This window comes from Sander lucioperca, chromosome 20 (genome assembly GCF_008315115.2).
Source record: "Sander lucioperca isolate FBNREF2018 chromosome 20, SLUC_FBN_1.2, whole genome shotgun sequence".
Taxonomy (NCBI): domain Eukaryota; kingdom Metazoa; phylum Chordata; class Actinopteri; order Perciformes; family Percidae; genus Sander; species Sander lucioperca.
This window is the reverse complement of record NC_050192.1, coordinates 19,809,151-19,836,967: the sequence shown is the minus strand read 5'-3', so window position 1 is coordinate 19,836,967 and position 27,817 is coordinate 19,809,151. Positions and strand designations below refer to the sequence as shown.

Here is a 27,817-nt window from a genome sequence, read left to right as displayed (position 1 = left end):
TGCTAAAGGATCGGAGTATTTCTTCCAGGGCTGTAAATAACAAACACAGAGGTTCTGTCGAAATATGAGTAATGAAACTTTATTTAAACAATCTCAATCAGACAAAAACTGACTCGTCGAACCATAAAAAAGTTAATCTAACAACAACAACAACTGTAGCAATTCTTTATTTATAAAAAATACAAACAGAAAAATGTCAGAGCAGGAGTCTGTTCACTGAGTAGTCTGGGTATAACACACATTAACAGCTGAGTCATGCTGTCATCTGTTGCCATGGCGACAGAGAGAAAGGAGGGGAGGTGTGTGTGTGTGTGTCGGGGTGTTAGAGGCTAGTGGACGATGGAGTTGAGTGGCTCGGCTCTGATGTTTCCTAAATCCAGAGTGGAGTCTGTGTCCTCGTCGATCTCCCCGATCACAGCCCTAAAACACACACACACACACACACACACACACACACACACACACACACACACACACACACACACACACACACACACACACACACACACACACACACACACACACACGACTATTAAACTATTTTGATGGTTGTAAACATTTTTCATGAAATATTAAATGTAAACTTGCTGAAAATTATTCAAACATTACGGCTAGCGGAGGATATTTGACCTACTTAACCTCAACAGGTAAAAAAGGAAGTACCGTATTTTCCGGACTATAAGTCGCTCCGGAGTATAAGTCGCATCAGTCAAAAAATGCGTCATGAAGAGGAAAAAAACATATATAAGTCGCACTGGACTATAAGTCGCATTAATTTAGAAATTGATTTCACAAAATCCAAGATCAAGAACAGACATTTAATCTGGAAAGGCAAGTTATTCAACTACACAGTAGCAGACAGAACAAGGGGCTGAATACGGTAGGTGTCCGGTATGTTAACGTAACACATCAACAGTTATTCAACTATACAACAGAATACAGAACAACTACCAGGGCGTGGAGACGTAACTGCAGCGTTGACGTGCATCTACATCTGTGGACTCGTTCCTCCAGCTCTGGCCATCTTGCTTTCAGCGCGCGACTAGCTTTCTTTGTTTCCTTCATTGCAGTAAGAGTCACATTTACAAGTTTCTCTCTCACTCCAAACTTTCTTTCTGCTGCTCGATTACCGTTTTCGGCTGCATATTTTACTACCTGCAGTCACCTGCAGTTTCTTTTCTTTCTCAGTTGTCTTTAGGAGTAGCATATAGTTGTCAGAAGCCTAGAGCGCCCTCTGGCGGCTTTAGACGGTAATGTCTTCAGCATGAAATAACATTTAAAAACGTGAAATTATAAATATTTTGATATATAAGTCGCACCTGACTATAAGTCGCAGGACCAGCCAAAGTATGAAAAAAAGTGCGACTTATAGTCCGGAAAATACGGTATGTGGAACGTTATCCAAACTTTTTTTTATTACGGATTACTGTAACAATTTCATTAAACACAAAAAGATTCCTGACCTTTATAAGAAAAATAAGATTTCATTACTTTTCGTAAACTTTCAAGGATCTTACTAATAACTCCATGACTTTATCATGGCTGAAAATTTGGATTTTGACATTCATGACCTTTTTTTTTTTTTTTTTTTTTTTTAAACTTTCGAGGATTGTACTTATTCTGCGACTTTTCCTGGCCTGAAAAATAAGATTTTCAGGCGTAATGTAGTCATATTTTTGCAGAAAGTTATATTTTATGAAAGCTAAAAATAAGATTTTTCAGGCCAGGAACTTTTCCAGGTTTCCAGACAGAATCTGCTGAATTATTCTGCTCGGGGTGGAGACAGAGTTTTATGAAAACTTTTAATCATTTTTATTTTTAAAGTGCTCATATTATGCTCATTTTCAGGTTCATAATTGTATTTAGAGGTTATATCAGAATAGGTTTACATGGTTTAATATTGTTGTTGTACTGCACATTGCTGCAGCTCCTCTTTTCACCCTGTGTGTTGAGCTCTCTGTTTTAGCTACAGAGTGAGACCTCTCACTTCTGTTCTATCTTTGTTGGGAGTCGCACATGCTCAGTACCTAGGTAAGGATTACTAGCCAGTCAGCAGCAGAGTATGAGGGCGTGCCCTGACAGTACCTAGGTAAGGACTACTAGCCAGTCAGGAGCAGAGTATGAGGGCGTGCCCTGACAGTACCTAGGTAAGGACTACTAGCCAGTCAGAAGCAGAGTATGAGGGCGTGCCCTGACAGTACCTAGGTAAGGACTACTAGCCAGTCAGAAGCAGAGTATGAGGGCGTGCCATGCTAGCAGCTAGGCGAGCATTATAACGTGTGTTCCAAAGTGACCACGTTTGTCTCTGAAGTAAAGGCTGGACTACAATAGAGCTGTTTGGAGCAGTTTGTGAACAGTGTTTTCTGTTGGAGATGGTAAGTCCCTTTGGGGGGGACTTTGGGCTTTTTTCACTTTGTAAACCTATAACATGCACAAAAAAGATATATAACACAATAAAGGAAAGGGAAACAGCCAAAAAAGCAGAATATGAGCACTTTAATCTTTATTTATGCAGGTAAGTCGATTGAGAACAGACGACCTGATCACATTCACACAGTTCCACATTCATACCTGGAAGCTGCCCAGTACCACCACAGTCTGATCTGCTGGCCACTGAGCAGCTCCACTGGTTTTTTTGGGGTTAAGGGCCTTGCTCAAGGGCACCTCAGCAGTGGTAACGAGGGAGGGACAAGCTCTTTCACTTCCCCACCCAGATTTATCCTGTCGGTCTGGGGATTGAACCACACAAACGATATATTGACTCAAAAATCGTTTTTGCAATATCACGTTGTGCAATATCAATATCGAAAATGTCCCGAAGAGCATGCGTTATAGCGTTTATTTCGTGGAGAGATGCACCGGTGGCTGTGTGTTGTGATCAATTAGAGCCTGCATATTTCATTGGCCAGTTGCCCTGTCACACGCGCACACTTCGACAGCGCGAGTGAAGAGGGAGACAGAGAAAGCGAAAGAAGCGAGAAGCGAAAGGACAGAAAGAGAGAGTGCGAACTGCGAAGCAAGTGTGTGGAGCGAAAGGAAAGAAGAGAGAGAAAAGTCGGAACGTGAGTGTGGCTCAGGGAGACGACGAAACTATGGAGATTGAAGAGAAAATGTTAGTAGCCAAAAGGTAATGCCTCCTCGCCAGCGTGGAAGTACTTTGGCTTTAAGCCAACAGATGGTGCTCAAGCTAATGCACCATGCAAACCGTGCCGTATGGTGGTACGGCGTATGTGTAAAACCTGTTCTTTTGATGTTCTGTAAATCTATTTTGATGCGTTTTCCTATTACTTTTGTGTGTTTCTATATGTACGACGGTAATAACGGGTGAAAGGAGACTCACACGTTGTCTCCTCTGACGATGTAGAGTCCCAGCACCACCTGCTCCACGCCCTGACTGGAGCTGAACACCCGCTCGTGGCTCTCATCCAGGATCAGGTTGATGGTCTGATCGAAGCCCTTCAGAGTTCCCTGAACACACACATTAAAACTTCTGGGGTCAACAGCAGAATCCAGAGAGAGAACATTTAGCTTTCTGCAAAAAAAACGACTAGATTAAATGTCATTCTTCTTGTGTTCGGCGCACTGTGGACGGTGCAACTTTGTTCTTTCATACGGATTGCGGCCAAAGTGGCTCAAAGAACGGACTTCTTCTCTCCTATCGCCAATCATTGCAACGCGGTCGGTGCAGTCGCGTCCGCATTGTTGATCAGACCCTCTGTCGCCCAGGCCGCGTTCACGTCATGTCGCGGACCGCGGTGAACGTAAGAAGCGTGAAACAGCTTTTACTCCACTACTCAGAGATAAAACATTGTACTTTTTACTCCATTACATTTGTCTGACAGCTTTAGTTACTTTGCAGACAGTCTATATCCACGATGTTCGGAAATTCCGCCCGATGTCCGTCCCCTTCCTCTGTCTCTGTGTTGGCGTTCTAACCTCCGGTGGATTTATGAGGACTATGGTTAACTGCTCCTCAGATCTCTGCAGGGTAAATCCAGACAGCTACTTCACTCGCTATCAATTTTATAAAACAAAAAGAAATTGCATTACGGCACAAGTCTTTTAATTTATTTTTCATCTCCTAATACGTGAGCCCGTCTCTGTGTAATGTAGTTTTCCCTGCGTGTCTCTACGACGTGTAACATTAGACAACCAATCACAACCATGCTTAGATCTCAGTAGAAGCATGCTGCGTGCTTATTGGCTCACTGACACTGATGAGATTTACCCCGTTGGTATCAAAATTGGGAACTGAATGACGAGGCATTTTTCAATACTCGATACTTTTGATACAATTCGGTCTGTACCTAAAAAGTACTGAGTTTGGTACCCAGCCTTACACTGGATGTTTTTCTGACACCATGAAAAGTTTTAAAACTTTTTAGAGATACGTGGTTCTCACAGGACAGCGAGGCTACAGGTCAGAGCTGTAATCGGGCCTTAAAAGTTCGGCCCGTAAAGGACCGAGCCCGACAAGTACGTTTTGATTGACAGCTTTTTAAAAGCCTGAACCCGTTTACAGCCCGACTGTAACCTACAAAAGGCCGTCTATCAGCAGTGATCAGAGGGCATGTCGGAGAATAGCGCCGACACGCTCTTCACGCCGCGAGCGGACACACGCACGCCACTCGGCGGAAAAGGCAGAGAAAGAAAACAGAGACTGCGCCGCACGCACACAGCAACAATGAGTCATTTATACATTTTTTAACATCATGTATTCGCGACTAACGGAGGCTATCGGCCACTTGGAAGTTGGAACAAAGAAATAAAAGAAGTCCTCCAGAGGCTCCAGCCTCCGTTTCACCTCCTCAGCATCCGTTTACACGCTAATCGAAAAGCATCACCTGACCGCTCATTTACCGCGCAACCAGGAGCGCAAGCCGGAGCCCGGCCTGATATAGAAATTAAGACTGAACTCGTCGGGTCCCGTCGGTTTCGGGCAATGATCTTCAGCTCTACTACAGGTCTGTCAGAACCCGCACATCCAGTTTCGGAGACAGCTTTTTCTCCACAGCCATCACAACTCTAAACATTCAATTACAGAAATAGGACTTCATCATGCTGAATGATTATCTGGCCTGTTTTGCACTGCATTTGCACTTTACCAGTACTGTGATCTTTTAAAAAAACAGATTTTTTTGTGTGAGAGTACGCATGAGTAAGTGTATGAATGTATACTAGTATGCACTAGAAGTACCTGTCCCATTGTGTGTATGTGAGGGAATGGTTTGAGGAAGGGTATGGCGTGTGCGTATGAACGTATACTTCTAGGCACCAGAAGGACTAGCACTTAAATTTCATTGTGACAATGTTTTACAATGACAAATAAATGATTCTGATATAAACATACGATGATCTTATAGAATATGATGCGTTGCTGTAGATTAAACTACCCCAACAGTATATCAGTCCTTCCAGAAAAATGCGGAGTTTTTTTGTGATTGTTGCGGGAAAAAATCCTTGATTATGCGGCACGTTTTCTGTAAAAATGCGATGGAATATGCGGGATATTTATGCAATTTTATGCGATGAAATTGCGGGAACTTGCAAAAACTGCGGTTTCATCGTGGCTTCATCGCGGGGTTTGCAGCTTTTCGATGATGTTCACGTCGCGTAATTACGTCACTTCATAACGTTCCCATGGCAACAGGGTAAAACGGCTGCTCTTGTGTGAAGTAAACGCAACATTTTTCAACTTTCTGCTAAGATACTTGCGCGGAAATCGGCAATTTATGCGGCGAAAGTGCGGCGTATTTGAAAAAAATGCGGCCCCCGCATAAATATGCAGACTTTGGCTGATATAACCACGTTTTTCTGGAGGGACTGGTATATAAAAGGAGGTAAAATGAGCACAACCTTAAACATCTACAGCAGTTAATGCAACATACACATGAATGCAGCCGGAATATTCATCCAGAAACATCAGATAGAAGAGGAACTCTGACGGGGAACATTTAACTGCACTATAACGTTGCATGCTTTTACTTTAACTACATTTTGATGATTTTTCTACAGTAAAGTTCTGAATGGTGGAGTATTTTCACAGTCTGGTGTTAGTACTTTAACTGCAGTAAAGATGCTGAATACTTTTGCACACATATAATTAACAGGTAGTTAAATATGCACTTGAACTCACCACAATCATCCTGCCGTCTGAGGTGACGATGGCAACGGTACCTGAATCACACCGAGTTAAAGGACCGACACACATTTCTGGACAAAACACACATGAAACTAACATTATTAAATTAAATAAAAATACCCCACTAAACGTCTAGCTCTTAACAACAGTCCTGCACTACTAAAAAACAGAAGCTACACCGCTGCACGTTCATAAATAAAGTGTTTAGGGTTTCCCTAACTTTGGGACTTACAGTAGGTGTTTAGGGGTCCTTCCTCAAGAAAATGTGTCGTTTTTCTATTAAAAAAACTGCCACGTCCACCATACAGAGTAAAACAGAGTTTGGAAAAACTGCTTTTAGTTACATTGCTCCAACTTAATGGAATGAGTTACAAAATCAGCTAAAATTGCAGGTTTTTATTTCACATACTGAATTCAAGTCCTGCCTACATCAACTATACCAACATGTTTGTGCTTGTTTTTAAAATTTTCTGTTTTTATTTTCTTATTTCTTACTGCTGTCCATCCCTGTCTGTCTGTTACTTGTTGTATGTTAAAGTGTATTTCTATGTGCTGCCTTCTTGGCCAGGGCTCACTTGTAAAAGAGATTTTAATCTCAATGTGATTTTCCCCTGGTAAAATAAAGGTTAAAAAGAAAAAAAGACACTATATTTCTCTTTTTGGTCATTTTTGTATCTTTCGGGTTGTTTTGGGTCATTTGGCGTGTCTTTGTGTCCCTTTGTGGTAGTTTTGCATCTCTTTCTCACATCATTTTGGACCGTTATCATCGCCGTACCTGAGTCTAAAACGTTGGAAACGCTAGAGCGGCTAATACATGCAGAACACTCAAAAAGCTTAAAGACATAACTTAAAGCTAAAGAAGACCAATTACAATCATTACATCTGAGAAAGTCTTTCAGTTATATTAATTCGGCTTTAGGTGGTCACCAAAACGGACCCCATAGACCTTATAATGGCAGGAAAACCCTGAAAGACATTTCACTCCTAGCTTGGACGCTAAGCTAACTAGCATTTATTCATTCATTCAGACGGGCAGTTAGCATGTTAGCCAGCTAGCAGCAGCAGCAGCAGCAGGATACGGTTGATGTAGCTCTCCAGAGCGGTGGACATGGTTCCTGCCGGGCTCGGCGTTTATTTATCCAGCAGAGAGGTCGGTTAATATTTTCGCCGGTTCCCTGGTGGTAAAACGTTGCAGAAACGTGACGGAGAAACAGCGGCAGGCAGATGCTAACAAGCGTCAACACAGAACACACGGGAGAAAACAGACCGAACTAATCGGCTGCCGATTCACCGAGCAGGAAAGAGAGGAGAGCGCCGAGCGGGAACGTCACATCCGGGTTAAATTAAATAATAACAACAATAATAATAATAATAATAATACATTTTATTTAAAGCGCTTTTCATGACACCCAAGGTCTCTTCACAAACAAAAAAAGGTCGTTAAAATTATAGTCATCTCATAAAAATAAAAAGTCCGTAAGCCATCTTGAAGAGATTAAAGGGATTTAACAAACATTACTGTCGCTAAATATTACATTATTACACCAATAATAGTTTTTTATTCACATAATAATTCTTAAAAATAAAATGTCTACTGTTTGTGCCACAAGATAAAAATAAAATTAAAAAAAACTATATTAAAAAATTAAAAAGGTCATTTTTTATGGAAGCCCATTTCTGCCAATGTGATGAAAAAATAAGATCCTGTAATGATTGAGTTTGTATCTCAAAAAATTAAATAGTATCTAAAAAATAATAACTTAGTATGTCAGAATATAATATAATAAGATAGAGTCTCAAAATAATGACTTAATATATTTTGAGAAAGTTTCTTATTATATTATATATTAGTATATATTTGTTGTATTTGTGTTTTTTATAGTTGTTCTTGATGTTAATTTAGGATAGTTGTCGAAATATTATTATTATTATAAATAATTTTATTAACTGTTAAATATCAATGTCAGTCCTTCAAGAAAAATGCAGTTTTTTGTGATTGTTGCGGTCAAAAATCCTTGATTATGCGGCACGTTTTCTTAAAAAATGCGATGGAATATGCGGGATATTTATGCAATTTTATGCGATGAAATAAAATTTCTGCTAAGATATGTGTGACTTTTTTGCAACAAAAATGCGGGGATTATGAAATCATGCAAGCCCCGCATATTTTGCGTGGAAATTGACAATTTATGCGGCGAAAGTGCGGCGTATTTGAAAAAATGCGGCCCCCGCATAAATATGCAGACTTTGGCTGATTATGCGTTAAATTATGCCATCGAATAATCACGTTTTTCTGGAGGGACTGGGTTGTATTTCACCAACCTCATTCCCACGCTAAACAGAAGTCTATATATAAATGTTTATGTGTAGGATTTGTATGTAAGTATAATATAAGTAGTTTAATTTCATTTAATTCTATTCTAATTTAAACATTCGTATAATTGTTCTATGTGTGTGTGTGTGTGTGTGTGTGTGTGTGTGTGTGCAGGGGTGTTGGACTGGGGGAAAAAGGGGACTGAGTACTCAGGACCCTCATGTGAGGAGGTCCCAAAAAGATGCTAGAATGAATAGCTGTGGATGCGGGGAGGGGCCCATAGGAAATGCCTTGCTACAGGGTCCAGCATTCTGTGCTACGCCCTTGTGTGTGTGTGTGTGTGTGTGTGTGTGTAGTATAAAAGAGCAAGTTGTAGCTCCACACATTTCATTGTGCAAAAAAGTTTTGTAAAATGACAGATAAATAAATTAACCTTATTTATTTTAAAAAACGAAACATGGAGTCCAGTCCTCCCAGCAGGTCTTCATCTTTATTGTTGCTCAGTAGTCGTCCATACAAAGGGGGGTGGAGAGCAGTGGAGCCCGACAGGACAAACACCAGGAACGTCATGCTACCAAAGTATTAAATTTGTACAAAAATACTTTACAACATCCCTGTTCCTTTAAAGAAAAATACAGTTTGGTTGGTTGGTGAAGCTACATGGAAACTAATCTGACCCACTATTTCAAATGGCAGTGCAATGCATGTGTGTGTGTGTGTGTGTGGTGTTGTGTGTGTGTGTGCGTGCATGTGTGTTGTGTGTGTGTGTGTGTGTGGTGTGTGTGTGCGTGCATGTGTGTGTGGTGTGTGTGTGTGCGTACGTGCGTGCGTGTGTGTGTGTTGTGTGTCTCTGTGTGTGTGTCTGTGTGTGTGTGTGTTGTGTGTCTGTGTGTGTGTGCGCGGATGTCTTGCTGAGGTGAGTCACTAGAGTGCAAATCCCTGCAATGTAATATATATATATACACACACACACACACACACACACACACACACTCACACTCTCTCACACACACACACACACACATACCAACAAACAGTGTGTATGGCTTTAGGTCTCACTCATCAAACCCTCCCGAAGCCACGCCCCGGTTGAGCGCTACAATGCTAACAACCAACAGGATTTTTGTGTAATGTTATGTAATGCTAACCATGTGCTGACTGAATACTAGCTGTGTTAGCCCTATGCTAGCCATGTGCTAACTGACTAATAGAGGTAACCCTGTGTTATCTGTGAGACGAACCGAATATTAGCTCCGTTTACCAGGTGTTAGTATATGTCTGTGCTAACAGCTAGCTGTCTTACCTAGACTATGTATACCATGTGTTCCTCTTGTTCTAATGTACCCTAATTGCATGTTAACCAGGTGCTAGCCCTACTTTAGCTGTATGCTAAACCACTATTAGCAATCTTTCCCTGTGTTAGCTGTGTGGTAACCAAATATTAGTTATGTTTATCATGTGTTAGCTGTGTTAGCCTCATTCGAGGGGCACGTTTAGCCCCAACAAAACATAGCAACACGTTTATTTAAATTTAAGCACCCTGTTATTCTGCTTTTTTATTACCACAAGTTTACATACACGTCGCTGCTGATTGGGTATCACCACACCCACCAAAACGAGAGGAAACATACCTCAAAGCTCGATGCACACCGTTTCACACCGTTCTGAGGAAACTTAGTTCTATCTAACTAAGACGGAACGTGCCCCAGGTGCGTGCTAAACTATTACTAGATGTGTTAAACAGGTGTCGACTAAGCGCTAGCCATGTTCTAACACCTAATTATATTACTGAGGTGTTAGCCATATGTTAGCCTTGTGCTAGGTGTGTGCTAACCATACACTGGCTTTGTTAGCCATGTGCTGACATCTAGGTATGTTGGCTAAAAGTTAGCTTTGTGATAGCTGTGTGCTAACCATATATTAGCTGTGTTAGCCATGTGCTTACGGAACACATTACCAGATAGTAAACATAGCTAGTATGAGCCTTGTGCTGCGTGTGTTGACCCTATGGTAGCCACATGTTAGGCATATGCTAGCCCTGTGCTCTGTGTCTGCTAGCCACATGCTAATTATATGTTAGCACTGTGCTTCAGATGCACCGCATCTTTTTTTTTTTTTTATTAAACGTGCCCCAGTTAACAACGTTTGGGACAGATTCAAACAGCTAATTACAACTATTCACACAGAAACAGCCAATCACAGCCCTCTGATTTAAAGCGGCGGACGTTTAGCAGAGAGCGATTGGTTGACAAAGCTCAGGGAGGGTTCTGATTGGCCAGTTTAAATAGTGAGTTCAGACTGAGGTGAGAGCAGAAAGATGTTGACATCACTCCAAAATAAACACACACACGCACACGCGCACACACACACACACATACACACACACACACACACACACACACACACACACACACACACACACACACACACACACACACACACACACACACACACACACACACATACACACACACACACACACACAGGTGTTTACTGTCACAGGTTTCCTGTTTCATCAGGACTTTTTTCTCGTGTAACGTTGTTTTCGTGGTTATGAAGTGAAGGTTTTCGGGGTTCGATGGTCTCAATGTGAACAGCGACGGGAACTGAACCATTTTTTAATCTATTTTACATCTTTTTAGGTTCAGTCGCCATGGAAACAAACAAACAAACAAACAGAGAAAACTGACAACAGTCAATCAAAAAAACACACCGATCGATTAGCATAATAGGTCACTGTTACTGGGGGGGAGGGGCGGGGTGGGGTGGGTGGGGGGTTCAGGGAAGTCGGGGTGGGGGCATGCTTTGCTTCTTCCTGGTAGCTGATTGGTCGGTGTCTTGAGGAGAACCAATCATAGACAGGCTGGGAAGGTTTTGTTTTCTGATTGGTTCCAGCCAATCAGCTGAATCTCTCAGAACTGCCGTCTGTCTGTCATCCTGGCTGCCTATTGGTTGAGGGAAGAAGGGATGGGGACGGGGTAAAGCCAAGACGAGGAATTGAGGTGGGAGGGGCTTAACTGGCCTTGTGTTTAACACACACAAACACACACACACACACACACACACACACACACACACACAGACACACACACACACACACACACACACATACATACACAGTGTGGCCAGTCCAACAGGTGTAAACAGTAGAAAAAGATTCTTATTGAACTGCTCAGTGTCATCATCATCATCATCATCATCATCATCATTATTGTCAACATGATTTTTGATTATTACTCTTCCAGTCTGCAGCTCGTTAATGGCACAGAACTAAAATCTTAACAGTAAATCCTCTGTCTTTCTGTACAATTCATCAGGGATGCTCCGATCATTATCAGCTGGTAAATAGTGACTCAATTTTTGTCTTAAAATTGACTGATAATTAAAAAACATTAAAAGTGTGTAATCATTACCAAATCCACCCTGGCTCCCCGTTTTAGGACTGGGTGCCCCTTTCAAATTTGTCGATACTAATGTAAAAAGAAAACGTTGTGAGAATGTAAACATGTTTTCTACATGTCTATAAAACGTCTAAAACGGTCCATTTGGTGGCTGTGGAGGAGTTTTTCGCAGATGGAGTTTACCCAGTTGGTTCACATTTCCATTTTTTTCTAAGCAATTTGAGGACTTTTCATCCATGTTGACTTACAAATTGCCAATAGTGCTAGTCTGATAGCATGCCATAAGCTAATGGGGAATTTCTTTTTTTTAAAGTGCTCATATTATGCTTTTTGGCTTTTTCCCTTTCCTTTATTGTGTTATATATATTTTTGTGCATGTTATAGGTTTACAAAGTGAAAAAGCCCAAAGTCCTCCCCAAAGGGACTTACCATCTCCAACAGAAAACACTGTTCACTAACTGCTCCAAACAGCTCTATTGTAGTCCAGCCTTTACTTCAGAGACAAACGTGGTCACTTTGGAACACACGTTATAATGCTCACCTAGCTGCTAGCATGGCACGCCCTCATACTCTGCTTCTGACTGGCTAGTAGTCCTTACCTAGCTACTGTCAGGGCACGCCCTCATACTCTGCTTCTGACTGGCTAGTAGTCCTTACCTAGCTACTGTCAGGGCACGCCCTCATACTCTGCTTCTGACTGGCTAGTAGTCCTTACCTAGGTACTGTCAGGGCACGCCCTCATACTCTGCTCCTGACTGGCTAGTAGTCCTTACCTAGCTACTGTCAGGGCACGCCCTCATACTCTGCTTCTGACTGGCTAGTAGTCCTTACCTAGCTACTGTCAGGGCACGCCCTCATACTCTGCTTCTGACTGGCTAGTAGTCCTTACCTAGCTACTGCACATGTGCGACTCCCAACAAAGATGTTACAGCAGTGAGAGGTCTCACTCTGTAGCTAAAACAGAGAGCTCAACACACAGGGTGAAAAGAGGAGCTGCAGCAATGTGCAGTACAACAACAATATGGTGTTTTTTGAAAATTAAACCATGTAAACCTATTCTGGTACAACCTCTAAATACAATTATGAACCTGAAAATGAGCATAATATGAGCACTTTAATGGACTTTTGGAGGATTTCATTTTTCTGCAGGATTACCCAACATGTCAGAATCAAATTCAAGCAGCTGCATCTCATTTTACTGTAGTCTTATGGATCCCATCCTTCTAGATTCGATAAAAAAAACCCCAAAGGATTCCCAAACCTAGTAAAGACTTTGAAATAAATAAGTCAGCGTTTAAGAACAGAAACCAGTCAGTAATCAGTATTGGTTTGGACAATCCCAATGACATCGGCCTCAGATAGCCTGAGCGGAGCATCCCTTGTCTTCTTGGCACCCAGTTAGCCCATCAGCAGGTTCCAGATTCTGGAGTCCGTCTTTGTGCTGCTGTGGTCCTTGGCCAGTACAACCGGACGCCATGGTTCTGATTCTAGTAAGACCAGATGGACCAGCAGCCACAGTTCTCGTACAAGCAGTGGTCCTGGTTCTGGCTTAGAACCAACCATTCTGTGACCACTGCGACCATGAACAAGAACCGTGTGTCTCGAACCAGTTAACCCTTGTGTTGTCTTCCTGTCGTTTAAATTAAAACTTTTTTTTCCAACGTTTTTTTTTTTTTTTTGTTTGACGCTTTTTCTGACGTTTTTGCCGATTTTTTTCCTCCAATTTTTGAATCTTTTTCTGACATTTTTGTCTTTTTGTTTTTTTTCAAATGCTATAAAATAGAATAAAACACCCAAATTCAATGAAGAGTGTACTTACTTGTGAAGAGCATTGTATGGAACCATCCACGTTATTTTTTTTTGACAATTTGGTTGAAAGAAACCCAGATTTGTAATGTAGAAACTTTTTGAAAATGGGTCAAATTTGACCCAAAGACAACAGGCGGGTTAAGACCATTGGTTGTGGTTCTGGCTTCAGTGGGACCAGTTAGCCCGAGTTCTAGGCGTGTAGAACCACTAACTATCCATCTTAAACCGGTAAAACCTCTGGCTGTGGCTCTGGTTTCAGTGGGACCAGTTAGCCCGAGTTCTAGGCGTGTAGAACCACTAACTATCCATCTTAAACCGGTAAAACCTCTGGCTGTGGCTCTGGCTTCAATAGAATCAGTACCCATGGCTCTGGGCGAGCAGAACCAAACCCATTAATCTCGAACCACTCAGACCAGTAGCTCTGGCTATGGTTCCAGTAGGATCAGTGGTTGTACTTCTGGTTCCAGTGACACCAGAAGGACCAGTATGCAGAACTGGTTCAAGTGAAAAGGTGAGGCGTTGCTCCGGTCCATCAGTGTGCTTTCAGGCTGCTTTAGCAGTTCAAAGTTCAAGTTAGTGGTCAAAGGTCAAAGTTCATCCATAGGGTGTGTGTAGCACCATGGGGGAGGTCCACTCTGAACCAGTTTGGACGGGTCTAAACCAGTTTAATTCAACTTTGTTGTATTGTTGTCCTTGTTGAACCCTCCAGTCCAAATCTGGTTAGAAGCGGTTGAATCCAGTTTTTGTCTGCTATAAGGAATTATTATTCACCTGACCCAACCCAAGCCCCGCCCCCAGCTTGTCTCCCGGTTGGCTCCACTTGATCGGACCACCATCCTCTCCCTGGCCAATGGAGAGCTCCGGTGGTCCCAGCTCGCTGCCCATTGGCTGAGAGGAGTGGCTGCTGTTGGTGGTGCCATCATTGTGATTGGCCAGCAGGGAGGAGGAGGCAGGGTTTCGGCTGATGACAAGCTCCAGATGGTTTGGAGACTCGGCGATCAGTGGAACGACGAGGCAGCAGTCAAAGTCCCTGGTCCGCACGTGGTTGATCTGAAAGACGTAAAATATGGTTCATGTGTCCGAGTACAGCGACATAGAGTTGCAAGCGTCACTGTAGTTAGGGGTTATACTCGTTAGGGGTGTCACGATTTAAATCAAAAATCAATCTCGACTATTGAAATCAAGAGCAGGATCGGCGATTCCCCCAGTATATCTTTCTCCACTTTCTCCTACTTGTGCACGTCTGAAGAAAAAACAACAACAACAGACATAGCGTAGCTTACCGGCTGGTAGCATGCAGCTAAAGACACATGGTAACGTTAGCTTAGCGGTAGCCTGCAGCAGCTCTTTTCCAGACACCATGGCAACTGTCAGAGATGACGGAGAAACAACAGACCTGGAAAATCCTCTCGCTTCCCTGAAGTCACCGTTGTGGCAACAATTTGCCTTCCCAGTCAGTGAGTTATGGAAACAAACAATGAAGGTAAAACATGTGGGCTCCGACGGGACTCAATGGTGCATTCATGTGCACCTCGTTAAACAATTACATTTAGTTAATTCCGAGAAACTCAAACTGTTGTTGCAAAGTACCCTTCTGCCATCTAGTAGCTGTTTTTGTAGCATTGCCGTCCCTGTTTTGATCGAAAACTGAATCGAATCGTGACCTTAAAATCAAAAGTCAAATCGAATTCGTGGATTTGTGGAATCGTGACACCCCTAATACTCGTGGATTGGTACCTGTAGTATACGGTCGTAGGCTCGGAGGCCGCCCAGCTCTGCCGGGCCTCCCGGTCGAATGTTGTTAACGTAGACGCCGCGGTCCAACATACCGTCAGAAACACTGAAACCGAAATCCTCCAGGTCTGAGGCCTTCTCTAGATTCAGCTACAAACACAGACACACACTCGGTTAGGATCAAGTATATAAACGTCCAGTCACTTTAAAGTGTCAAAGGGTGAAATATAACCTTGTGGAGTTCCACGGGGTTCTGGTTTAGGATCTCATTGACTTCCTGTCTCATCTTCCTCATGGCAAAGGCTCGGCGCTGAGGGTCAGAGGGCAAGGTGTTGGACCGAGCGTTCACCTGAGAAAAGGTACAGGAATAATTCTTTTAAGTTACGACATAATATTACACATGTGTAAGGGTGCTGACACACCGAGCCGATTATTGGCCGTCGGACAGTCTGGCGAGGCCGGTGACTCGAGTCTGTTCGGTGTGTTCCGTGCCGTCGTCCGTCCGAGGAGCCGTCGGCCGTCATTTTGGCCGTTTTGACATGTTCAGTCGGAGACAGGGCAGTCGGGACTCACCCAGAAATGGGGAGCGGATGAGCCGCTCAAAATCTGATGAAAATCTTTTAAACTGACCTTTGTTGATCTGAAATGAAGACAGATTCAGCAACTGCACGGCCTATTTCTCTCTTAAAATGTTTTCAGAAACACGTTTCGGTGAACTATTTTAGTAAAATATGAGATCGTATTCTGAACGAGCCGCCATGACAGTCTGGCTGTGAATTTCCAGAGAAAAAAGACCCACGTGACGCATTCGTCCAATCAGCTGCCGGTTTTCATTTTCTGGGAAACAATACAGAGAAGTGCCGCCTGCTGCTATGGAGACGTATTACACGCAGAGCGTACGCTCAAGTTGGCGTCGCCTCAGTGTGTTTTGAGGCATTTTTTTGGACCTCGGGGACCCGACTGATCAGTCCGGCTGGCTTTACTGCCGACGGTCGGCCGTCTGGTTGGTGTGTCAGCACCTTAACAGAGTGTGAGGTCAGAAGTCAGTCCTGGTTACCTGTTGTTTGGAGTTGCTGCGTTCCTGGAAGCTCGCCTGGCGTCCCAGTGTGCTGCGCAGGGGGGCGGGGTCATGGTTCAGACTGAGGCTAGAGCCTGACATGATGGTTGCCTGGAGACAGCCAATGAAAAACATCCATGAAATACATAGAGGTCAAAGGCATCCTTGGAGTTCGACTTTTGACCCCAGCCGCCAAGATCACACCAAGATGGGACAGGTCTCTACTGACAGGATCTACTCACAGATTCTATTGTTTGTGACTGCTGTTTCTAACTTTCTATTTTTAGGATCTACCGTTGTTTCTAAAGACAGGATCTACTGATGGGATCTATTGCTACTTCTGTTGACTAGATATATAAACAGACTTGATGACAGCAGCTGTGTCTCAATCCTTCGAAGGACGCAGTCTACGAAAGTGCTGCCTAGGTAGACCGCAAAGGCCGAACCATGCGTTGTAAAATGAGATGGTCTGGTCTAGAGCTGGGCAATATATCGATATTATATCGACATCGTGATATGAGACTAGATATCGTCTTAGATTTTGGATATTGTAATATCGTAATATGGCATAACCGTGGATTTCCACAGGATGCGGTACGTCTGCGGAACGGCTCCGCTGCGGAACGGCTGCGTGCTCCGCCGTCCGTCAACACCCACCAGGTCTGGATTTGCTGCGTAACGGCTGCGGCCAGCCGACCACGAGATCTCGCGAATTCACGTATGTTCGCGCGATATAACAGGATGTAGTTTCTATAAACAGAACCACAAAACCAACACCAGTTAGTTTCCATCCAGAGGAGTAGAGGGGAAACTACTCTGAGCTGTGTTTTCAAGGTGTAGTGCAGGGAAATATGATCCGCCGTGAGCACGGTGTATTTTATTTTGAAAATTAACCGGATGTTTTATTTTGTTTCTGTGCTCGACTTCCTGTCCCCCACTATCTGCCGTGTGCTGAATTGCTGCGGAGCTCTCCGGCGTCCGGCAAAAATAGAAGCTCTGCGTATCTGCTCCGGAGGGCTGGGACCGCCGGAGCTGGGACGGAGTCGGGACGCAGACGTTCAGCAGTCAGTGGAAATACACACACTGACTTTAAATGAAAACCTAATGACTCCGTCGACGTTCCGGAGACGTTCGCATACAGTGGAAATTGCCGGTTAGTGTTGTCTTTTCCTGGTTTTAAAGGCTGCATTACAGTAAAGTGATGTCATTTTCTGACCTTACCAGACTGTTCAAGCTGTTCTATTATTTGCCTTTACCCACTTAGTCATTAGATCCACATTACTGATGATTATTGATCTAAAATCTCATTGTTTAAATATTTTGTGAAAGCACCAATAGTCAACGCTACAATATCGTTGCGGTTTCGATATCGAGGTATTTGATTTTCTCCATATCGCCCAGATCTAGTCTGGTCTACGGAGGATTTTCTGTTTGCGGCACCAGCTGTTCCCGTCCAACATCAGTTAGCATCACTGCGGTCACTTGTCAATTGTATCGTTAGATATTTGCGTGAGTTGAAACCAACTATGTACTTTTAAAAGTGTAATCTTCAGCCGCTGCTGTTAGGTTTGGGGACGCCATATTCTCTTTTTGGAAAAAAATCCAATCGTCGGATAGGTTGAGCCGTTGTATCCTATAAATTTGGGAAAAATAATTCTCGGCCGCATTTGAAGGAGCCTTCGAAATGGGACAACCTTGTTACACTGTTACATTCAGCCTTTAATTGATGCTGCCTCTGAATTGAGACACAGCTAGTGTCTATCTTTAACCCAAGTCTTCTCACATCACTCAACACTCTTCAGCCAATCAGAATCAAGGATTCATCAGACGCATGCATGACTAGACAGATCTGCTTCATGACTGGCAAAACAAACTTCCCATCAGGCCTTGCACAAGCTCTCCCAGCATGCCTTGCTCAAACTGCCATGCCCGGTGCAACATGACTCTGCCACGTGATTGGTCAGAAGCTGGGTGATGTCACTAAAATGCCACAATGACGTCACCATGGTCTGTGTAGCTTTGCTGCTGGGGTGCGGTTAGAGTCACATTCAAAAGACAGCTAACATGTCTGATGTTTGACAACGCTAAAAGTGTTTACGGTGAGACAGAGGAGAGAGGAGAGAGGAGAGGAGGAGAGAGGACAGGAGGAGAGAGGAGAGGAGGAGAGAGGAGAGGAGGAGAGAGGACAGGAGGAGAGAGGTGAGGAGGAGAGAGGACAGGAGGAGAGAGGAGAGGAGGAGAGAGGAGAGGAGGAGAGAGGAGAGAGGACAGGAGGAGAGAGGAGAGGAGGAGAGAGGACAGGAGGAGAGAGGAGAGGAGGAGAGAGGACAGGAGGAGAGAGGACAGGAGGAGAGAGGAGAGGAGGAGAGAGGAGAGGAGGAGAGAGGAGAGGAGGAGAGAGGAGACAGGACAGGAGGAGAGAGGACAGGAGGAGAGAGGAGAGGAGGAGAGAGGAGAGGAGGAGAGAGGACAGGAGGAGAGAGGTGAGGAGGAGAGAGGACAGGAGGAGAGAGGAGAGGAGGAGAGAGGAGAGGAGGAGAGAGGAGAGAGGACAGGAGGAGAGAGGAGAGGAGGAGAGAGGACAGGAGGAGAGAGGAGAGGAGGAGAGAGGACAGGAGGAGAGAGGACAGGAGGAGAGAGGAGAGGAGGAGAGAGGAGAGGAGGAGAGAGGAGAGGAGGAGAGAGGAGAGAGGACAGGAGGAGAGAGGACAGGAAGAGAGAGGAGAGGAGGAGAGAGGACAGGAGGAGAGGAGGAGAGAGGACAGGAGGAGAGGAGGAGAGAGGACAGGAGGAGAGAGGAGAGAGGACAGGAGGAGAGAGGAGAGAGGACAGGAGGAGAGAGGAGAGAGGACAGGAGGAGAGAGGGAGGAGGAGAGAGGACAGGAGGAGAGAGGACAGGAGGAGAGAGGAGAGGAGGAGAGAGGACAGGAGGAGAGAGGAGAGGAGGAGAGAGGACAGGAGGAGAGAGGAGAGGAGGAGAGAGGACAGGAGGAGAGAGGAGAGAGGACAGGAGGAGAGAGGAGAGGAGGAGAGAGGAGAGAGGAGAGGAGGAGAGAGGACAGGAGGAGAGAGGAGAGAGGACAGGAGGAGAGAGGAGAGAGGACAGGAGGAGAGAGGAGAGGAGGAGAGAGGACAGGAGGAGAGAGGAGAGGAGGAGAGAGGACAGGAGGAGAGAGGAGAGGAGGAGAGAGGACAGGAGGAGAGAGGTGAGGAGGAGAGAGGACAGGAGGAGAGAGGAGAGGAGGAGAGAGGAGAGGAGGAGAGAGGAGAGGAGGAGAGAGGACAGGAGGAGAGAGGACAGGAGGAGAGAGGAGAGGAGGAGAGAGGACAGGAGGAGAGAGGACAGGAGGAGAGAGGAGAGGAGGAGAGAGGACAGGAGGAGAGAGGAGAGGAGGAGAGAGGAGAGGAGGAGAGAGGACAGGAGGAGAGAGGAGAGAGGAGAGGAGGAGAGAGGACAGGAGGAGAGAGGAGAGGAGGAGAGAGGACAGGAGGAGAGGAGGAGAGAGGAGAGGAGGAGAGGAGGAGAGAGGACAGGAGGAGAGAGGAGAGAGGACAGGAGGAGAGAGGAGAGAGGACAGGAGGAGAGAGGAGAGAGGACAGGAGGAGAGAGGAGAGGAGGAGAGAGGACAGGAGGAGAGAGGAGAGGAGGAGAGGAGGAGAGAGGACAGGAGGAGAGAGGAGAGGAGGAGAGAGGACAGGAGGAGAGAGGAGAGAGGACAGGAGGAGAGAGGAGAGAGGAGAGAGGACAGGAGGAGAGAGGAGAGAGGACAGGAGGAGAGTTAGTAGCTGGAGAGGAAGGAGGATACCAGAGTGAGGAGATGCGTTTCCTTTCCAGACTCCTGGAAGAGAAGGAGTCATTTCTCTTTTCAGCTTAATAACTCAACGTTTACGGCTGCATTTCTAACAAACATGCAGTTCTTTCAACATGAGAAGAATGTATACTATTACTACTAGTACCTCTAAACTACTACTACTTAGGGCTGGGGAAAAATGTAGTCTCAATTTTCAGCAGTGATACAGAATGGACAATCTGCGGAGTTCAGCAGACTTTTGTTCTGCTTGGGGGAGATGTGTTAACATTCTGAGTTTAATTTTAAAAAATTTAATTTGTTTAAAGGTCCTATGGCATGAAAAAGTCACTTTATGAGGTTTTTTAACATTAATATGAGTTCCCCCAGCCTGCCTATGGTCCCCCAGTGGCTAGAAATGGTGATAGGTGTAAACCGAGCCCTGGGTATCCTGCTCTGACTATGAGAAAATGAAAGCTCAGATGGACCAATCAGGAATCTTCCCTTTATGACGTCATAAGGGGAAAGGTTACCTCCCCTTTCTTTGCTTTGCCCGCCCAGAGAATTTGGGTTCAGATACAGTATTAGGGGACCAGTAAGGTCTATATAAAGAGACTTCAGATACAGTATTAGGGGACCACTAAGGTCTATATAAAGAGACTTCAGATACAGTATTAGGGGACCACTAAGGTCTATATAAAGAGACTTCAGATACAGTATTAGGGGACCAGTAAGGTCTATATAAAGAGACTTCAGATACAGTATTAGGGGACCACTAAGGTCTATATAAAAGCATCCAAAAAGCAGCATGTCATGGGACCTTTAAAGGTGCTGAATGCTGTGTCTGCAGCACAGATTCCGTGTGGCCTTGATGATTTATGATTTGAATGGAATTAGCTAACAATTAAATCTGGAGTTGCTGTAGTCTCGCATTGCCAGCTCAATCTCCACAGCGCTGTGGAGTAAGGTATGGCTACACCACAGATGCATTCTGGGATAGGAGAATTTTGCTCTGCAAAATAGTCCCAAAACATCCCAGTTAGATAGTAAATTCCGTAAACATAGTCTTTGTAAATCTTTACAAGCTAGCTCGAAGGTTGTTGTTGTTTTTCGAAGAGAACGAGAGTTTGAGAACGGCGACAAACAGAGAATGCGCGGATGTCAGGCTTTAACGTGGAAATGTACTTCTGTTGATCCAGACTAGAGTTGCTGTGAAAGTATTGAAAATCAGGTATTGTATCTGCACTATTACCAAAGTATTTCAAAATATACCCAGCCCTACAACTACTCCTACTCATACTACTACTGCTACTACAAATATAACCACTACTTCGAACAGTTCTACTCACCTCCAGCTCTCTGAGGATGCCGCTCTGGCCACAGGTCTCCAGATCCTCCAGAGCCTGAGACCAGAAGTTCTCCTCCTGGTCCGGTTCTGTCCCATCATGCCCCACAGTGAACCTAGGGTCAAAGGCCAAAAGTCAGCTAATCAGAGAGAAGACCACACACACACACACACACACACACACACAGAGGAAACTGGGGATGAACACGTCATGCTGGTGAGAGTTGTGAGGAAACATACACATCCACCAGGTGTATGTGTCAGTGAGGCAGGGGTCATATGTCACCAGGTAAGGGTTTTTTTCTGCTGGAGGGGGGACAGAGGACTGTGAGGGGGTTAAAGATCGAATGTCATTGTGGTACCTGCTGTCATTGATTAGACCGCTGGGCAGACTACAGGCTCTGCAGACAGAGACACACTGCTGTTAGCTCGCTGCTAGCAACTGCCACTGATTTGAAAAAAAAAGGAACGCTAACGCGCCTATTTTAGTCACGTTGCACGCCAGTACGTACGTTGAGATCCTCGGGCAGAGGTCTTTTGTCTGTTCAAGTGGCAGTCAGGACTTGGAACGATCTGCCCAAGGATATCAGCTCAGCTGAGTCAGCGGTCTCTTTTAAATCCCTCTTAAAACATACTTTTATCAGAGAGCCGTTTCTGATTTTATTTGAGCTTGAACCTCCTTTGAACTGTCTTTTCAAAATGTCTTTTTAAAATGTTTTTCCTATTCTTACCTACACTGTACCACGTTGTATACACCAACTAGTTTTTTGTTTTATTGTTTTAAAAAACTGATGTTTTTATGACTGGTCTGTTTTAATGGAGCTCAGCGAAAATTCTGGCAGGAAGACTTCTAAACTTAATCACATTTCTCTCTCTTCTAAAACTGAACAGCTGTTAGAGGCGCTCACTTTTATCTAACCAATCAGAAGAGGCCTTGAATTTCTCAAGCCAATCACAGCACGACACCCCTGTTTTAAACCTGTCTCTCTCTGCTGCTCAGTTGTCATTTCAGGCTAAGAGCACAACCCTCCTCCTCCGGCCTTCATCCTGCACGGCTCCCGGTTCCTCCTCCGACCAGACTGCGTCGGCTCCTCGGTTCGATATTCGGGTTCCTCACACCGCCATCAGTGTCTAGACTCCATCGGGGGATCAGCTTCTGGCCTTCTAACCCCATAATTATATATAATTTAATAACGATGGAGTCTAACCTCCAAAGACCGTACATGTCATATCATGCATTCGTACAATAAATCTTTGCATATCTGCAACGAAGTCTCTCCTGATTAAATTGTTTTGTGAAGCACTTTGAAAGGAGGATTTTCACGGCCATTCAGGTCAATGCTCGATCTTCCACCAGCCGCGCCACGGCGCGTCCCAGAAGCGTGCGCGAAGAGGCTCTCGGCTCCACTAAAGATTCGCGCCAGGTCTATTTTCACGCGAGCCGCGGGCCGTTCGGACAGCCGGGCAGGAAGTGAAACAACGAGAGCATCCAGTCAGTTTACCAAAATACACCCCCAACCCCAAATATCATTTATGTCTCCTCTACAACACCACGGACGACGAGAGATTCATCATGGAGGTGGAAAAACATAATAAAACATCACACATCTCTTTTTTAAGGACAACGCCAGAAAAGAGAAGGCATGAAGTTTAACTGCAGGAGTGCTTGGAGTGGAAGGTAGATACCAGGGATGCACCGAATCCAGGATTCAGCTTCGGCCGAATATTGGGCTTTTTGACGGGGTTCTGGTTTCTGCCGAACCTTAGAATTTCTTTCCACCTAACCGAACCCTCCGCTTGCACTACGCGCGCTACGCTGGTCGACGTAGTGACGCCGCCGTTGATTACGGGAAGGTGTTTACGTAGGTGGAGCGTTCAATGCAGCAGGCTGTGAGAAAGTGAAAATGGAACTGGTGAGCAGAAAAAGTGTAGTTTGGCAGTACTTTCAGTCAAAAGAAGGCCATTCAAGTCCAGCTAGATGTTCAATTTACAATGCTGATTAGTCTGGTGGTGGCGAGGACCCTAAACTATACACAACATCGATTAACAAACAATTAAATGAAATAAATGAAATAACTTTCAACTAAAGTTAATTAACTTTCAATTAACCATTTATTAGTGATGGTTATTATAAAGTGTTTTGATATTGTTTTCTCTTTACGTGTCTTTAAAAGTTATTTTAACATTTATACGTTTCCTTTCACTCTGCTGCTGAATCATTGTACAGACATTTAGAAATGAATTTTTATTCTCTGTCTCTCTCACCCTCCAAGCGGCGGGCGGTCCCAGTCGTCGTCGCTCAGGCCGAGATCTGACAGCGGATTGGCTCTCTGGCGAGTGGAGGATGATGATTGGCTGTTGGGTGTCTTGGCGTTGCGCCACTCGTGGAAACTGTACGGAGACGACTGAAAGGGTGGAGCTACACACATAGAGATATACTTTATTACTACAGTCATTAGTAGCTGTCTTGACTAAATACCTCAAATGGTCAAAGGTCAAAGGTTAAAGTTCAGAGGTGGAGCGTCCTACCTGGGGAGGTAAAGCTGCTGTCCATGTTGGATCCGTCCCAGGACTCCACAGCGCTGTCGACAGATGGCAGCGTGCTGAACGCTCGCTGGTTTGACAGAGGCGCGACCATGACAACAGGCTCATCCACCCCGTCCTGGTGCTCGTGGACAAGCCCCGCCCCCAGCCCCAGGCCTGGACCAATCACACACGACTTTGGGCTTGACACTAAAGAGCAATAAAACATTCTTATTACTTAGAAAACCAAAGTCTTATTTAGCTTTTTGCCTGTTTGTCGTCTCGGTTTAAAAGCAGGTTGTTTTAAGCCTATATTTCTTTACATTTTGGCACATTATTTTAATTTAAAGTATACCGAATTAGCTATCAGCAGCTCCTGTTTGTAGTGTACTCATGAATGTACGGACAACTATCACCGGATTACTTTGATGCTGAAGAAAAGTTAAAAACGTGATGATTCTCAGGCAAGTTCTGCAGTTATAAGGAGCGTTCTTTTTCCTATCATTTCTAAGCATCTTTACTGATGTTAATTTACGGTGAACATCAGAGATAATGATGTCCCCTGGAAGTGTAAGTTAAACTCATTAGGATAATGTGTGTATCACATCTGTGTGTCCAAATTTTAATCCGTTATGAATCCGAGAATGAGTGTGATTTTTGACACATATTGCGGCAGTTAGTAATCCAGCGTGTGTATGTATACGTACACTGTGTAACGTGTCTATGAGTGTGTGTACGTACACTCTCCCTGCTTCTTGATCTTCAGTGTGACCGTCTCTCCTGCTTGTTGCAGCAGACTGATGGCTTCGCTCAGAGGTTTCCCTTTCAGACTGCTGCTGTTGATCGCCAGAATACGATCGCCTACATGGATCGCACCGGTCCTACAGTACACACACACACACACACACACACACAGACACACACACACACACACGTGCAGGCACGCACGCACACACACACACACACACACACACACACGCGCAGGCACGCACGCACGCACACACACACACACACACACACACACACACACACACACGCGCACACACGCACACACACACACACACACACACACACACACACACACACACACACACACACACACGTGCAGGCACGCACGCACGCACACACACACACACACACACACACACACGCGCAGGCACGCACGCACGCACACACACACACACACACACACACACACACGCGCACACACACACATGCGCACACACGGACACACACACACACACACACACACACACACACACACACACACACACAGACGGACGGACAGACACACACACACACACGCACACACACACAGACAGACGGACGGACAGACACACACACACACACACACACACACACACACACACGCGCGCGCACACACACACAGACACACACTCACGCACACACACACACACACACACACACACACACACAGACAGACAGACGGACAGACAGATGGACAGACACACACAAACACACAGACACACACGCGCACACACACACACACACACACACACGCACACACACAGACACACACACACACACACACACACACACACGTACACACACACGGACACACACACCACACACATAAACACGCACGCAAACAGACATACCCACACACCCACACACATGCGCACACACAAACACACAGACACATAGACAGACACACACACACACACACACACACACACACACACACACACACACACACACACACACAGAAATTTGGGTTATTATTTTCGCACTTTGCACATATTTTTCATACTGTGGACATTTGCACATCTACCCTCTTTGTTTTAAACACTGTGCAGCTCTTTTTATTTAAAAACATATATTTCACACATTGTTTATTGCAAATTTCTATTTTATATTTATGATACTTCATTTTTGCAGTACATTATAAAAAAACTAATACCGATAATACTAATAAAAACTAAACTAATACTAAAGCTCTTTAAACAATAAAAACTAAACGGCAACGAGCAAACTAACTCTGGAATCCAACTGAAACCAAACTGAATTGAAAACAGAAATTAAAACTATAATAACTGCTCTAATCTATTAGAAAAATATAAATATTAAGCAGATTTAGTAAATTAAAATTAAAATTTGGCAACATAAAAAAATGAGATATAAGATATAGTAATAAAAAAACATTAATAACATGTTATTGAAGTGTTATTAACAGCAGAGGGCGACATTCTCCACTTCACACCTGACACTGTTTACCTTTCTCATTCATTCTTACTGCAGGATCACTGACCAGACAGTTCAGGTTTAACAGAAAACTAATGACGTGTTAACTGACAGACAGTTTTTAAAATAAAGTAATTAAGCTTCTTCGAAATGTCACTTTTACCATTTTAAATGTTTATTATTTTTATCAGTTAAAGTGCTCATATTATTCTCATTTTCAGGTTCATAATTGTATTTAGAGGTTATATCAGAATAGGTTTACATGGTTTAATTTCCAAAAAACACCATATTTTTGTTGTACTGCACATTGCTGCAGCTCCTCTTTTCACCCTGTGTGTTGAGCTCTCTGTTTTAGCTACAGAGTGAGACCTCTCACTGCTGTAACATCTTTGTTGGGAGTCACACATGCTCAGTACCTAGGTAAGGACTACTAGCCAGTCAGAAGCAGAGTATGAGGGCGTGCCCTGACAGTACCTAGGTAAGGACTACTAGCCAGTCAGAAGCAGAGTATGAGGGCGTGCCATGCTAGCAGCTAGGTGAGCATTATAACGTGTGTTACAAAGTGACCACGTTTGTCTCTGAAGTAAAGGCTGGACTACAATAGAGACAACAACAGTGTTTTCTGTTGGAGATGGTAAGTCCCTTTGGGGTGGACTTTGGGCTTTTTCACTTTGTAAACCTATAACATGCACAAAAAAGATATATAACACAATAAAGGAAAGGGGAAAAGCCAAAAAGCAGAATATGAGCACTTTAAAGTTAAGAAACTATTGTCATTACACTGCTGTGAAAAACAACAACATAACAGCATTGTGATGAAATTCCCTGGTATTAAAACAATATAAAACATTAAAAACAGTATTAAACAAAATCTAAATTGGAGCAGTACTCAATGTGCAAATAAACAAACAATAGCAGCAGTAAGTGCAAGAAATGAATATAAACAAGTATTGCATGATAGATAGTTCAAGTTGTATTGCACATGAGCCTTTTTAACAGTCCACCACCCTGCATTTCACTGCATACGCTGTTTGAGCATAGGACAGATAAACCCTTTGAATCTTGAGCGTATACTCGGAGGATTAATGTGAGAGTGATGTAATGTAATAGGAGAGAGCGTGTACCTCTCGGCCAGCCCTCCCTTGCTCAGTGAGGAGATGATGATGGGGTCAAAGGGCTCCTCGGTGCCAGAGATGGTGATTCCCAGCGGGCCTCCGTACCTCTGCAGCTCCACCGTGTAGATGATGCTGCCAGACACTTCTTGTTCATCTGAAATGTTCAATAAAGATTAATTCAACATCAGGCGAATGCTGAGTCGCTGTGAGCGCACTGCATGATGGGACAGATACTGGAAAAATAAAAGCAAGACTTATTAATAGGGCCGGGTAAAATGTTTGATACCGGCATGGAGTTTAACTGCAGGAGTGCTTGGAGTGGAAGGTAGCTCCTAGCTTAATAAACATGGGATTGTTCTGTAAAGTACTTGTAGAGACAATAAAATC

The 27,817-nt window shown here is 44.2% G+C and overlaps 2 protein-coding genes and 2 long non-coding RNA genes across 11 annotated transcripts in view; all 4 read right to left on the bottom strand.

The window, feature by feature from the left end:
- Positions 1-55: 55 nt before the first annotated feature.
- On the bottom strand, positions 56-12,162 carry LOC118493952. The gene is made up of 2 exons (XR_004895995.1): positions 9,434-12,162; positions 56-209 (listed from the first exon to the last, which is right to left on the bottom strand). It is a non-coding gene; the product is annotated as an uncharacterized LOC118493952 (long non-coding RNA).
- Positions 321-7,428, bottom strand: lsm8 (LSM8 homolog, U6 small nuclear RNA associated). The gene is made up of 4 exons (XM_031296987.2): positions 7,222-7,428; positions 6,137-6,177; positions 3,341-3,468; positions 321-420 (listed from the first exon to the last, which is right to left on the bottom strand). Exons 1-4 carry the CDS (start codon positions 7,250-7,252, stop codon positions 330-332), a joined length of 291 nt encoding a protein of 96 aa, XP_031152847.1. The 5' UTR covers positions 7,253-7,428; the 3' UTR covers positions 321-329.
- An 808-nt stretch (positions 12,163-12,970) lies between the features above and the next one.
- Positions 12,971-13,555, bottom strand: LOC116047939. Its single transcript, XR_004104523.2, has 2 exons — positions 13,418-13,555; positions 12,971-13,377 (listed from the first exon to the last, which is right to left on the bottom strand). It is a non-coding gene; the product is annotated as an uncharacterized LOC116047939 (long non-coding RNA).
- A 136-nt stretch (positions 13,556-13,691) lies between these two features.
- The window catches only part of grip1 (glutamate receptor interacting protein 1), a 101,796-nt gene continuing 87,670 nt past the window's right edge, over positions 13,692-27,817 (bottom strand). For 3 of the 8 annotated variants that reach the window (XM_035995897.1, XM_035995898.1, XM_035995899.1), the window contains 10 exons: positions 27,440-27,584; positions 24,855-24,994; positions 24,120-24,323; positions 23,856-24,009; positions 21,953-21,991; positions 21,595-21,706; positions 16,458-16,568; positions 15,633-15,749; positions 15,404-15,550; positions 13,693-14,716 (listed from right to left, as the gene is read on the bottom strand). In XM_035995897.1, coding sequence (XP_035851790.1) covers positions 14,417-14,716; positions 15,404-15,550; positions 15,633-15,749; positions 16,458-16,568; positions 21,595-21,706; positions 21,953-21,991; positions 23,856-24,009; positions 24,120-24,323; positions 24,855-24,994; positions 27,440-27,584 — 1,469 coding nt within the window. In that variant the 3' untranslated portion in view covers positions 13,693-14,416. Of the gene's footprint in view, positions 14,717-15,403; positions 15,551-15,632; positions 15,750-16,457; positions 16,569-20,230; positions 20,297-21,594; positions 21,707-21,952; positions 21,992-23,855; positions 24,010-24,119; positions 24,324-24,854; positions 24,995-27,439; positions 27,585-27,817 lie in introns of those variants that run through there. The other 5 variants (XM_035995895.1, XM_031296986.2, XM_035995896.1 and 2 more) reach the window with 4 other exon arrangements.